Source organism: Oncorhynchus tshawytscha, linkage group LG12 (genome assembly GCF_018296145.1).
Source record: "Oncorhynchus tshawytscha isolate Ot180627B linkage group LG12, Otsh_v2.0, whole genome shotgun sequence".
NCBI lineage: Eukaryota > Metazoa > Chordata > Actinopteri > Salmoniformes > Salmonidae > Oncorhynchus > Oncorhynchus tshawytscha.
In genome coordinates this window covers 25083234-25096727 of record NC_056440.1, presented here as the reverse complement: position 1 = coordinate 25096727, position 13494 = coordinate 25083234, and the positions used below count along the sequence as shown (strand labels likewise).

The 13494-nt window shown below is 41.3% G+C and overlaps 2 protein-coding genes across 4 annotated transcripts in view; both read left to right on the top strand.

Moving 5' to 3' along the window:
* LOC112262780 (synaptic vesicle glycoprotein 2C) overlaps window positions 1–11870 on the top strand; it is an 89174-nt gene extending 77304 nt beyond the window's left edge. The window contains exons 5-14 of one of the 3 annotated variants that reach the window (XM_042331479.1): window positions 3517–3650; window positions 4471–4560; window positions 5245–5355; window positions 5464–5552; window positions 6038–6202; window positions 6506–6639; window positions 6848–7054; window positions 7198–7357; window positions 7506–11053; window positions 11238–11870. In XM_042331479.1, coding sequence (XP_042187413.1) covers window positions 3517–3650; window positions 4471–4560; window positions 5245–5355; window positions 5464–5552; window positions 6038–6202; window positions 6506–6639; window positions 6848–7054; window positions 7198–7357; window positions 7506–7689 — 1274 coding nt within the window. In that variant the 3' untranslated portion in view covers window positions 7690–11053; window positions 11238–11870. Of the gene's footprint in view, window positions 1–3516; window positions 3651–3935; window positions 4287–4470; window positions 4561–5244; window positions 5356–5463; window positions 5553–6037; window positions 6203–6505; window positions 6640–6847; window positions 7055–7197; window positions 7358–7505; window positions 11054–11237 lie in introns of those variants that run through there. The other 2 variants (XM_024438536.2, XM_024438537.2) reach the window with 2 other exon arrangements.
* Window positions 8251–11870, top strand: LOC121847902. Its single transcript, XM_042331163.1, has 5 exons — window positions 8251–8291; window positions 10288–10323; window positions 10460–10651; window positions 10780–11163; window positions 11252–11870. The coding sequence occupies exons 1-5, from the start codon at window positions 8251–8253 to the stop codon at window positions 11673–11675; spliced, it is 1077 nt and encodes a 358-aa protein (XP_042187097.1). The 3' UTR covers window positions 11676–11870.
* Window positions 11871–13494: the final 1624 nt, after the last annotated feature.

The following is a 13494-nucleotide window of genomic DNA, read 5'->3' as shown; positions in this document are numbered from 1 at the left end:
CTGTTACACTTTCCCTTGTTCCTAGTGCCTTCAAGTGCTGTCACATGATTGAGGTCAATTTATTTGTTTTCGTGCTGTTCTTTTTTCTATGAACAAGCCTTACATGGAATGGTCTGGCTTCCATTGACAAGTAGCATAATGTTGAAGGGCTGTTTCTGAGAACTGAAAAGTGTTTAATTGTCTCTAAAATGGTTATTTAAAAAAATGGTTGTGCTGCAGCAGTTTCACTATTCTGCAGCTTACCTGAGTCACTAAGTTGTGACCAAAGAGAAAACAAAGTCAGATAAAGGACTATTGTAGGCCACAACATTATGAGCCTCTCTCCTTCTCTCTCTCAGCTCTCTCCTACAAGGTCACCCCACAGCTACTTCTCCTACACTCTCTTCTCCTCTCTCTAAGGTCTCTCTCTCTTTTATGTCTCTCTCTCCTTTCAGGTTTCTCTTCCAGATCTCTTTCTCTACTAATCTCTCTCTCTCTCCCTCAGGTCTCTCTCTCTCTCTCTCCCTCAGGTCTCTCTCTCTCTCTCCCTCAGGTCTCTCGCTCCTCTCTCTCAGGTCTCTCTCCTTCTGTCTCTCTCTGAGGTCTCTCCCTTCTCTTTCCTTCACTCTCAGGTCTCTTTTCTTCTCTCTTTCTCCTTCTCTCTCAGGTCTCAGAGATGCAGAGCGCTACCCGACTCAGTCATCCATAAACTTAGTCAATTATGTACATAATCCCGGTAATGAGATTTCCAATGGCATGGGCAAAACACTAACCCTCTGGGTCTCACCACAGCTACACCCCCATAAAAAAGGCACTCACTGCAGCACACCAAATCTTACACACACACATACATGTGCGTACACACACACACATTACCACCACCATTGGCATGTGTACACACACACACACACACACACACACACACACACACACACACACACACACATGCATGCATCCATCCATGCAAAAATACATGCATTTACACCAACACCCGCATTAACACACACACAATACCCTGAATGTAAGGAATTAAGATGGTAATGCGTTATTGGGAATCCTTGGCATCGTTCCACACACAACTACAGGACTGCGTCATCATTACTCAGCACAAAACCACAGTAACACCCCAGTCTTATACATTAACACAGTGCACAAAAGGATGTAGAGTTTACATGTGACACCACTGTACTGTGCTGGGTGGTTGAAAATATATCAGAATTCTCATAACACTCTAGAATTAGAGCCATTGCTCTTTAAAAGGAATGCATTTTCAACATCTATGACAACCTTTCTTTCTGCTTTGAACATAGCTGGCTTGACCTCCACAGTGGTTGAGAAACGATGGTATCAAATCCAGTTTCAATCTGCTGTTTAGATGATTTCCCAGCAGTAATTTCCTCACATTAACATTAACATCCCCCACCCCCTCACCTCCCTCTCCTGTTGATGGATAATGGTATTATTCCCTCAAAGCGTGTGCAAAAAGACACAATCCAGAGGGAGAGACGTGGGAGGTCACGACTAACACGACAACCTCCCCCTCTCTCCCTTTTCCCCCAAATACGAATAGGTAACATAAGCACACACACACACACTGCATTTACCCTTTTACACTAATGTAACCCTTTTACACACACTCCCACACACAGAAGAACAGTCATTTTCAGTACAAAGGAGATGAGGACAGCAAAAAAATAGCCTCGTTTTCTATTCACCCTTTTACTGTGAAAGATGTTTGACTTTTTAGATGTTCCCTCGAATTTTCACCAACACCCATTGACATGGGCAACAATTAAGATATTTATAATCTATTTCACAGAAGGTAAAAAAACCATACATTTAAAGGTTTGAATGGTTACACTGTGCCTGAGGGAGAACACCATAAATTGTAGTGCTGTACATGGCTAGTTCAGTGTTGAGGCTAAGATTGTTTACATGGCTGTGTACTAATTACAATGATTGAGGAAAGATATAATTGAAGGTTTTAGCAGCCGTTTTCAACTCAAAGACATCACTAGTCCAGCACGTTCCTCTCCAATTGAATGCTCCAGAAAATGACTTTACAATGTGCTGAGATAAGTGTCATTTAGAAAGGGGGAAATGGAAATTGATTGTGTGTGTGTTGCTGCTATGATGATTAATGGGACACAGTCTGCCTGTCGGATGAGATCAGGTGCAACATGATTTTAAAGCTGTAATATGTAACTCTTTGGGCGGCCTGACCAAATTCACATAGAAATGTGAGTTAATAGATCATTCTCATTTAACGCAAGTATGAATGAAGCGGTAGATCTGTTCTATGTGCGCTATTTCTATGCTTCCTGTTCTTAAGTTTAGTTTTTGCGTCTTTTACTTTCGTTTTTGTACACCAGCTTCAAACAGCTGAAAATACAATATTTTGGGCTATTGAAAATATATTTCACAGAGGTTTAGATGGTACAATGATTGTCTACATTTGTTTTGCTTGTTTTGTCACATAAACTGAAATTAGACGAACTATTCGAATTTTAGCCACCAGAAAATGTCGGAGCGATGTCTGCATATTGCACCTTTTTAACTTAATTCATTAATAATTGCGCCTTTTTAACTTTAACAATCAATTATTTTCCAGCACATTCAATGAACCTGTCTCTCTAAAGCTTTCCCAGGCCTCCACAGATTCATTCATCTATCCTCTCACACGTCCCACTGCAGTGGTGGGGCCAGCTTTCATTAAATGACATTTTTTATTAACAGCGTTAAATCAGGTTCACATTACAAGACTCCCATAACACCATTCAAAACATTGTTTGAGTGAAAGATCTAGAGCCCTCCACCCGATGAGAATACATCTGATATCATTCAACCAGTGTTCCCAAGGGACCCATATGCAGTTCAATAGCATTGCTGGTGATCTTGCTATTCTGAATTGCAGGATAATTGTTGCCTGACTCATACTGAATTGAATTCAGCTCTATCGATCGATCCATCTGAACCTACAGCACCATCCTAGAAGTTGTTTGTGCTTACGTCAAAATTGCGTGATTCATGATTCATTTAGGCCAGCTCTCATTCAACCCATCGGTTTCTGGGACCAATCAGAACGGTTTGATTGGTTTGCATTTGAGAAGTCGTCGGAGTAGAATCAAATCCAGAGTCATTGTGGTGAAGAAACGTTAGTGGGCGTGCCGTTTGGCTGGAGCGATGTGGATGAGTGGCCCGGCAAGGATAATTGCCAGCTGGTTTAAAATGTCCTTTTCTTTCCTTTCCATGTTGGGTGTGTGGTCTTCCAGAATAAACACCATAGGAATTGTGCAACTAGAACAGACATCAATTCACCAAGGGAAGCCACAACCAGTTGCTCAAAAGTAACTTAAAAAAACAAACTCTTCTGACAATGTTGAGTTACTATGAGACCAACGACAAGCTAAATACTGTATGAATAAAAAAATCGAGGCTCCCTCTCTTGAGAATGTGACCCTAACGTAAAATATGCTGATGTGTTCTCTTGTGTGTGATTGGTTGCTGATGGGTTCTCTTGTGTGTGATTGGTTACAGGCTGGAGTTTCAGTATGGGTTCGGCCTACCAGTTCCATAGTTGGAGGGTGTTTGTGGTGGTCTGCGCCCTGCCCTGCGTCTGTGCTGTGGTGGCTCTCACCTTTATGCCTGAGAGCCCCAGGTTTTACCTGGAGGTAAGGTAAAGCATTATGGGAAATGGGGTTTTAGGGAGAATGTTTGCCCATCACAGGCTACATCAGTGGGGGAATCATAGGAGGTTGGAGGGAGGAGCTATAGGAGGACGTGCTCGTCGTAATGGCTGGAATGGAGTCCATGGAAAGGTATCAAACATATGGAATCCACATGTTTGACTCTGTTCCATTAATGCCATTCCAGCCATTACAATGAGCCCATTATCCTTTAGCTCCTCCCACCAGCCTCCTCTGGTGGGCATGAATGGTCTCAGCTTTTCAGTTCAAGAGTTTCAATCTGAACAGTTTAGGCAACTGTAGACCAATCCATTCCCAGATAGGCATATAGCCAAGTTAATCCATTATTTAAGTCTGATAGTTGGTTATCATTAGCCCAGGGCCCTTAGCCTAAAGCCCTATAGCATCTATTTCCTCAGAAAACCATTGAACAGAGTGCATTATCCTAGGTTACTATCATGTTTAAGAGTGTTTGTGAAAGTTTGAGATAATTTGTTCTTTACCAAAAGGCCTGTGAGGCAAACAGTGAGTCAGCCTAATGTTTCAGCAGCAGAGGCCTTGGCTACACATTCCACGCCATTTCCCATGGTGTGTCTGCGATGGCAAATAAGAAAGCAAAAGGTCTGTGACAGTAGGCCTGTTACTGTAGGAGAATTACCCTTTGAAGTAAAATGAGTCATCATTGTCGTGACTCCTGTCATCTCAGCCCATCTCCTCCTGTGTGAGCATGACTGTCACGGAGGAGCGCTCCCATTTCTTTCTCCATTAATCCCGTTCATTCCCTCTGGTTTCTCCCTCCTGTCAGGTGGGGAAGCATGACGAGGCTTGGATGATCCTCAAACAGATCCATGACACCAACATGCGAGCGCGTGGGCAGCCGGAGAAAGTCTTCACCGTGAGTTGTTCCCAGCCTGTATAACCGCTGCCACTGTGACCTGTTAAAATCTGTGCTGAGGTTCATATCTGTGATATGAGAAGGTTTTGAAAGGCGGTTTGTGTCATTCAAACACACGATGGAAAGAGCATCCCAATCAATTTGGAGTCAGATTTCCTGTCGTTGTAAAGCAAAATAAAGCAAAATAAAGCCTTTCAATCCTCTGATACAAACCTCTTTAAAGTCAAATAAAGCCTTTCAATCCTCTGATACAAACCTCTTTAAAGTAAAATAAAGCTCTAGCAAACCACGATACAGTTGTAGCCTATATTTTTCAGATGGAGCTTTTTGCTGCTAATGCAATAGCATAAGGGCTCAATCAATCTGGCATTGCAAAACCTGGGTATCATCTCTTTAAGGAATGTGCATAGCCTACATGTTTCCATGGGAAAATCAAATTGCAAGGCAAAATAGTTGTGGATACATACTGGAACCAGGTCAATTCCAATTCCTCTCAGAGGTGGCTCCAGGGTCTGTGTTTCCTTGTACCACCAGGAGAGGGATATCCAATGAAGGGATGATACACAGACAACCTTCCAGTTACATTTCTCCACAGCAGTAGCCTACATGAAAGAAACAGCATTAACATAACTTTTGATTGAATTATGTTATTGAAAACTCAATTTCCCATCATTCCCATCCCAGGTGAACAGAATCAAGATCCCCAAGCATCTGGATGAGCTGGTGGAGATGAAGTCAGAGTCGGGGAACGCAGTCTCCAAGGCCCTCTTCAGGTCAAAGACAGAGCTACGTGGGGTGGGTTTTCTCTGCCTCTCCACCTGTTGGCTCGCTAGATGGTCATGATATCCTGCACTGCACTCTCACAAATCATTATTGATGTGTCTCTCTTCTTTCTCCACGCAGATCTTGGTTAACTTTATGAAGTGTTTTGACTACCCTCTGAAAGAAAACACTATCAAGCTGGCTATTGTGTGGTTTACACTGTCATTTGGGTAAGCTTTGTGTTGTAATGTAATAGACTGCCGCTCCCACCCTCTCTCCTGATAGAACGTTTTGTTTCTCCATTTAGAGATGTACATAGAAGTCAGAATATGCGAATGTCCTTCGTCAGGAAATAGCAGAGGCGTGAGCTTGCAGCTACTTTGCATTTCTGTCAGCTGTCTAATGCAGCAGCTCCCTGCTCTCAGGAGAACTACTGAATCAATACATTTCCATTGGGCTCTCCTCTCAGTGTGACAGGATGGGAATGCAAGCAGCCTGAGGAAAAGAAAAAACCCAACACAAATGTTGTATTCTTCCCCTATAGTGCCAATACATTTAGACAGTCTCTGGGTTAATATACTGTAAAGACCTGTCTTTCTGCCCATTTGTTAACTCATATCCACTCATTTGACTCCCTACACCCAATGCCTTGTGGTACGTACATAATCTCACCTGTGTGTTTGCGACGCCACTGTATCTGTGTGTGTGGATGCAGGTACTACGGCCTGTCTGTGTGGTTCCCTGACGTCATCAAGCACCTTCAGGCAGACGACTACGCCTCCAAGGTGAAGATCCACAGCAACGAACGCATCGAGGACTTCACCTTCAACTTCACCCTGGAGAACCAGATCCACACCAACGGGGTCTTCATCAGCGACAGGTAGGAAGGAAGGAGAGAACTTCCACACTAATGAATCATGGTCAAGTAGTTAGAACTTCATCCTCAATAAAAAGGGGACTTCATAGACTAAAATGGAGTATGGATGAAAAATGTGAATCATTATTATGCCACTTTTATATTCTCATGGCATGTTGATTTATCTGCACTGTCCCTGTCAACTAGATAAGATGGATCAACTTTATTAAGCTGAATACAGAAAAGCCACCAAGGAGTTCTCTGTAAATGTAGGCATTAGTAACTAACCATGTCCACACATACACTTTCCTCTGTTGATCGGTCCAGATTTCTTAATATGAAGTTGAAGTCCGTCACCTTCATTGACTCCACCTTCCGTAACTGCTACTTTGACGACGTGACGTCGGTGGGATCCTACTTCCGGAACTGTACCTTCCTCGAGGCGTTCTTCTACAACACTGGTAAGACAGACGGATAGAAACACTTTTCTTCTAAGCCATCACTCCAGAATCAAAAGAGTTATATTCCATTTTGCATAGTCAACACAGACACAGTATATGGTTTCATAGACACAGTATATGGTTACACAGAGAATGGGTGAATGGGTATTGTGTTTTCTCAGCTATTGTACTGTGTCAGCCAGACTTCTTTCCCTATTTTTGATGGCAGACATCGATGAATCAAAACTGATAGACGGCACAGAGGTGATCAACAGCTCGTTCCACCACAACAAGACGGGCTGTCAGATGACGTTTGACGACGACTACAGCGCCTACTGGGTCTACTTTATCAACTTCCTGGGAACTCTAGCTGTTCTACCCGGCAACATTGTTTCTGCACTGCTCATGGATAAGATTGGACGCCTTTCGATGTTAGGTACATACATGGACAGTCTGCATAGTCTGTTCTTAGGGCTACCTTTGTTATGAGCATTACTGTAGGGTGTTAAAATAAAAAATAATGTGGTTGTGTGTTTGTGTGCACTTGTGTGTGCCTGTGTCTGTTTGTGTATGAGACAGGTGGCTCCATGGTTCTGTCAGGGATCAGTTGTTTCTTCCTGTGGTTCGGCACCAGTGAGTCGATGATGATCTTCATGCTGTGCCTTTACAACGGCTTGAGCATATCAGCCTGGAACTCACTGGACGTGGTCACCACAGAGTCCTTCCCTACAGACAGGAGGTATGGTTAGAAGCATAATAGGAATACTCCATTTCTATGTGCACACAACACGCATGCACAAACACACAAATATACTTACAAAACCCTTTAAATCATTAAATTGCATTTGTAATTTGTTTCTGTCTCTCTCTCTTTCTTTCTCTCTCAGGGGGACAGGTTTTGGGTTCTGTAATGCTCTGTGTAAGTTAGCTGCCGTGTTGGGGAACGTGATCTTTGGTTCGCTGGTTGGCATCACCAAGGCCATCCCCATCCTCCTGGCCTCATCTGTGCTGGTGTGTGGAGGTCTGGTGGGGCTCCGGCTGCCTGATACTCGGGCCAACGTCCTCATGTAGCCCCAGGAAGGACCACCTCACCTGGGGAAGACCTGGGCCAAACCTGGGGACGGCATGGGAAGCAAGGCGCAGAATGGTGCAAAGGGTTTAGTTCAAATGTTTCCTTATGGATTTTGACATTTGATTTCTTTATTGCCCCTTCTGGTCACAGGGAGTTCAATTGCATAACCCCCCCCCCATCCCATATCTCTTTAAAACAGTATACTTTTACTTTATCAATGTATTTATGTACAGGACCCAAGTACCAGACCTTCTGGATACATCCCTGGGGTCGAGAGAGAACTCCTATTTCTTAGTGAATGTATTGTTTGGGAATGTCACAACACCCCTCTAAGATTAAATCAATATTTTATCATGACATAATCATAACAGTTAGTGGATGTTTTAGTTAAGCCTGTGGCTCATTGGCTAACTATATGACTTATTGCCTGTGGATTATGTCCATCCATACCATCATAGTATTAGCTGTGAAGGAAACTCTGTGGGTCCTGTAGTCTGTTCTATAGTTGGTTGATGTGAAGTCTAGATCAGTGGTGTATGTGTGAGGAAATATCACTGTCAATGGCTGTCGGATATGAGTTGGCTGGTGGAATCAGTACTGGGTTAGTGCTATGAGAGTTGTGTAGATATCAGTAGTGCCTGTTGCGTTGAACTGTATGAGTACAGTTTGTCTGGAGCCATTGCAGCGACAGAGTTAGTGAGGGCTGTAAATATCAATGTGTTTTTATTAGGCCAAAACAGATGGAGGAGAGAGGGAAAAACAAGCTGTAATGAGCACAGCCAGCCTGCTGTGGGAGAGAAGGGGGAATAGATGATCAGAAAGACTGGAGAGATCACACAGCTGCAACACAGGTGGCCTGGACAGAGAGACAGCCAGACTGGCAGGGAGGCAGAGCCAGAGCGAGAACAAGGGTATTTCTGGGCTACCGTGAAGAGTATAGATGGATCTTTGTCAGGCTTGATGTGTTCTCCTGTCTTTTCACATGATGTTTCTACTGTATGTACCCTGCACTTGTTATGTCTGCTGGATATGCGCACATACCATGAAGAGTCATGGTGATGGACAGGATTTAACCCGCAGGAGCTGGTTTGAAGCAAAGCTTCTCACAGATAACATCAGAAACTATAATAACATGTTAGTTTATTAGTTTACACTGACAGATGCATAACAAGGTTTTTATCAGTGTTCTACCCCAGACTACCACATTCACATATAGACACTCAGATCTTCAAGCCCTTTGCACCAGTTCTCTACCCAAGAATAAAAAGGCCATATTTAATATCTTTAATTGTTATTATTTGAAGTGTACATACTAAATCTTGCAATATGTCTTAAGATATTTACATTATTTGCAGGTATGTATCTGCAGCTGTTCTAAACTTTTTGTTGGGGAAAATGTAAGAATACCTTTTTTTTTCTCTGTATAAAATATTGTTCTCTCCTCCTATATGTTGTATTGTATGCAGGCTCGCAGAAAGGGCTTTGTTTATGTTCAGTAATATTGTTCTCTCCTCCTATATGTTGTATTGTATGCAGGCTCGCAGAAAGGGCTTTGTTTATGTTCAGTAATATTGTTCTCTCCTCCTATATGTTGTATTGTATGCAGGCTCGCAGAAAGGGCTTTGTTTATGTTCAGTAATATTGTTCTCTCCTCCTATATGTTGTATTGTATGCAGGCTCGCAGAAAGGGCTTTGTTTATGTTCAGTAATATTGTTCTCTCCTCCTATATGTTGTATTGTATGCAGGCTCGCAGAAAGGGCTTTGTTTATGTTCAGCCTTTTGATTTGGCGTTTCTGTTTAACGTTGCTTGTGGCATTGAATTTATATAGACATGTCATGCTGCTTCCTATTCAAGATACTGAAGGGCCTTTTTTGTGCCTCTCCTTCAGTGGAGTGTTCTCCGCATAGACAACAGAAGGGTACAGGAGGTAAACAGGAAGTGAACTGTGTGTGTGGTGTGTGATGTCCCTTCTCACAACAGTCAGCAGTTTCAAGTGCATCATTACATTGGTGTGACCGTGACAGATAAGGTACAACATCCATCCTATCCGTTTCATCGGTTTAAAAAAAGATGCCCCCCCCACACTTTTGAGATGAAGTTGGAAGATGATCTCATTTAAACTGAATTGGGGAGAAACTGAGAGCAATACGCTATTTATTAACTACTTGCATAAGAGTGAGTGTAACTGCTTGCATATTTTAAGCAATTTTTAAAGTTGTACAACTTTTTGAGTAAACAATTTCAGTGCTTCTTATAAATTTAAAAAATGAAACACCATACTGACAATTTGGATGACATTTTAGAATCAGTAACAAAATCTTTTAGCCATATATACACACTGTGTGTACACAATGAACAGGATTCAATACAAAGTTAATTAACAAATCTTACACTTTATAATGTAATTTCATTAGTGCTAATGTTCCCCTGTCTAAAATGTCAACCAAATTTCGCAAATGCATCTGATGTTTACAAGCAATCCTGTAGAAATATGTTGTTATTACTGTAAACAGTATAATCTCCAGGTCTACATACTGTAGCTATATAGTGTTTCACATCTAATTCACAAGTCTACATCTCTACATGGCTCTGTAGTGTTTTCACATCTAATTCACAGGTCTACATCTCTACATGGCTCTGTAGTGTTTTCACATCTAATTCACAGGTCTACATCTCTACATGGCTCTGTAGTGTTTTCACATCTAATTCACAAGTCTACATCTCTATATGGCTCTGTAGTGTTTTCACATCTGATTCACAAGTCTACATGGCTCTGTAGTGTTTTCACATCTAATTCACAGGTCTACATCTCTACATGGCTCTGTAGTGTTTTCACATCTAATTCACAGGTCTACATCTCTACATGGCTCTGTAGTGTTTTCACATCTAATTCACAAGTCTACATCTCTACATGGCTCTGTAGTGTTTTCACATCTAATTCACAGGTCTACATCTCTACATGGCTCTGTAGTGTTTTCACATCTAATTCACAAGTCTACATCTCTATATGGCTCTGTAGTGTTTTCACATCTGATTCACAAGTCTACATGGCTCTGTAGTGTTTTCACATCTAATTCACAGGTCTACATGGCTCTGTAGTGTTTTCACATCTAATTCACAAGTCTACATCTCTACATGGCTCTGTAGTGTTTTCACATCTAATTCACAGGTCTACATCTCTACATGGCTCTGTAGTGTTTTCACATCTAATTCACAAGTCTACATCTCTACATGGCTCTGTAGTGTTTTCACATCTAATTCACAGGTCTACATCTCTACATGGCTCTGTAGTGTTTTCACATCTAATTCACAGGTCTACATCTCTACATGGCTCTGTAGTGTTTTCACATTTAATTCACAGGTCTACATCTCTACATGGCTCTGTAGTGTTTTCACATCTAATTCACAGGTCTACATCTCTACATGGCTCTGTAGTGTTTTCACATCTAATTCACAGGTCTACATCTCTACATGGCTCCATAGTGTTTTCACATCTAATTCACAGGTCTATATGGCTCTGTAGTGTTTTCACATCTAATTCACAGGTCTACATCTCTACATGGCTCTGTAGTGTTTTCACATCTAATTCACAGGTCTACATCTCTACATGGCTCTGTAGTGTTTTCACATCTAATTCACAAGTCTACATCTCTACATGGCTCTGTAGTGTTTTCACATCTAATTCACAGGTCTACATCTCTACATGGCTCTGTAGTGTTTTCACATCTAATTCACAGGTCTACATCTCTACATGGCTCTGTAGTGTTTTCACATTTAATTCACAGGTCTACATCTCTACATGGCTCTGTAGTGTTTTCACATCTAATTCACAGGTCTACATCTCTACATGGCTCTGTAGTGTTTTCACATCTAATTCACAGGTCTACATCTCTACATGGCTCTGTAGTGTTTTCACATCTAATTTACAAGTCTACATCTCTATATGGCTCTGTAGTGTTTTCTGTGGCTTACTGCCGGTGTAGCACGCCTGTTTGTGTGTGTGTTGTTTCTGTGAGTATATCGTAGTTTTAGTAGTCCACTGTATCAAAACTGCTGTCTGCTTGCCCCGTCCTCATATCTAAAGAGCAGGGCAGGCTTCTAATAATGGGTACATGTAGGGGTGTGCGCTTGTGTTTGCTTTACATCGTCTTGGATACAGTAAAGTCTGTTTTCTGATGGTTTGTGTCTTGGTATGCATCACAAATTAGCAACTGACTTTTTGATGACTTCATGATTTTTAAGTGATGACATAATCAACAAAACTTGAGTATTTATAGTAGTAACAGTGACATGGCAAAGCCATTCTCATTAGGCTGATGTCAAACCACAGCTACTGACTACTGTTACCACCTCAGCAGTGATATGCATTCAATAAGGTACCAGTTGTTTATGAAAAAGGATTGCAGCTATATGATGGGTACTGGATGTGTTTAAACCTCTTAACCTAATTGTGACAGCATTGACTATGATATCTTACAAAATATAAATAAGTATCTATTTCTTTTGTTTTCTGGGGGGTGGGGGGTGTGGCCTAGCCAGTCTCCAGACCTTAATCCCATAGAAAATATGTGGAGGGAGCTGAAGGTTTGAGTTGCCAAACATCAGCCACGAAACCTTAATGACTTGGAGAAATCTGCAAAGAGGAGTGGGACAAAATCCCTCCTGAGATGTGTGCAAATCTGGTGGCCAACTACAAGAAACTTCTGACCTCTGTGATTACCAACAAGGGTTTTGCCACCAAGTACTAAGTTATGTTTTGCAGAGGGGTCAAATACTTATTTCCCTCATTAAAATGCAAATCAATTTATAACATTTTTGACATGCGTTTTTCTGGATTTTTTTGTTGTTATTCTGTCTCTCACTGTTCAAATAAACCTACCATTAAAATTATAGACGAATCATGTCTTTGTCAGTGGGAAATGTACAAAATCAGCAGGGGATCAAATACTTTTTTCCCTCACTGTATGTGTGTGTAAATATTGTACATAATCAATGCTGTAATTTGGGGACTCTGTATGCTTTTTGATTGAGTGATGCGTCTCCAGCTTTGTTCAAGCGATAACTCCATGTCGTACATCTGTGTCTCCTCGACTACTGTGTATATAAACTTGCATGCGTGTATGAAAACGTATTTTTCTTCTTCTACCAGAATAAGGTTTTTTTATTTTTAAAGTTAATGTGTCACTATAGTTAGTTTTTGTTTAGCCATTTTGTTGAAGTGAACAAGGTGTGTGCTCAGATTAATATAGATGTGTATATTATTGTGAAAGGAATGCCAATCGTGGGCAGGTCTATAAACATGAAGCTGTGTAGAGAAATATTTGCCAAACGATGCCCTGCGAATATTGTTTTAATTAAAGGGGATTGGCAGGAATAGCTGGCAGTGCTGTTTATGAGCGTCAAGTATATGAAATAAAGAATGATGTTCTCTAGCAAATTAAATCATGTGTTCCTCTGGATATAAAGCTACACAACATTGAGTACATTGCAGCTTACATAAATAGGTCTACTGCAGGTCATTTTGGAGACAATATTATGTCAGAGTGCATGCACACTGGAGAGCATGGGCGCAAAAACACTACACCTCAATAACAATAGCATTGTTTAGTTCTCACAATCACAACTCAAAAAATGTAATCGTATGAGTTACTGTGCCTTCAATGTTTGCAAATCAGATATCAATTGTTGTTGGGAATAAAAAAGGTCAATTTTCAATTAGTATTGTTGGGTTCTGAGAATATGAAATATACTTATTCATGTCACTGAGGAAGAGAGGGTAATGTATGATGTTTACATTATGTC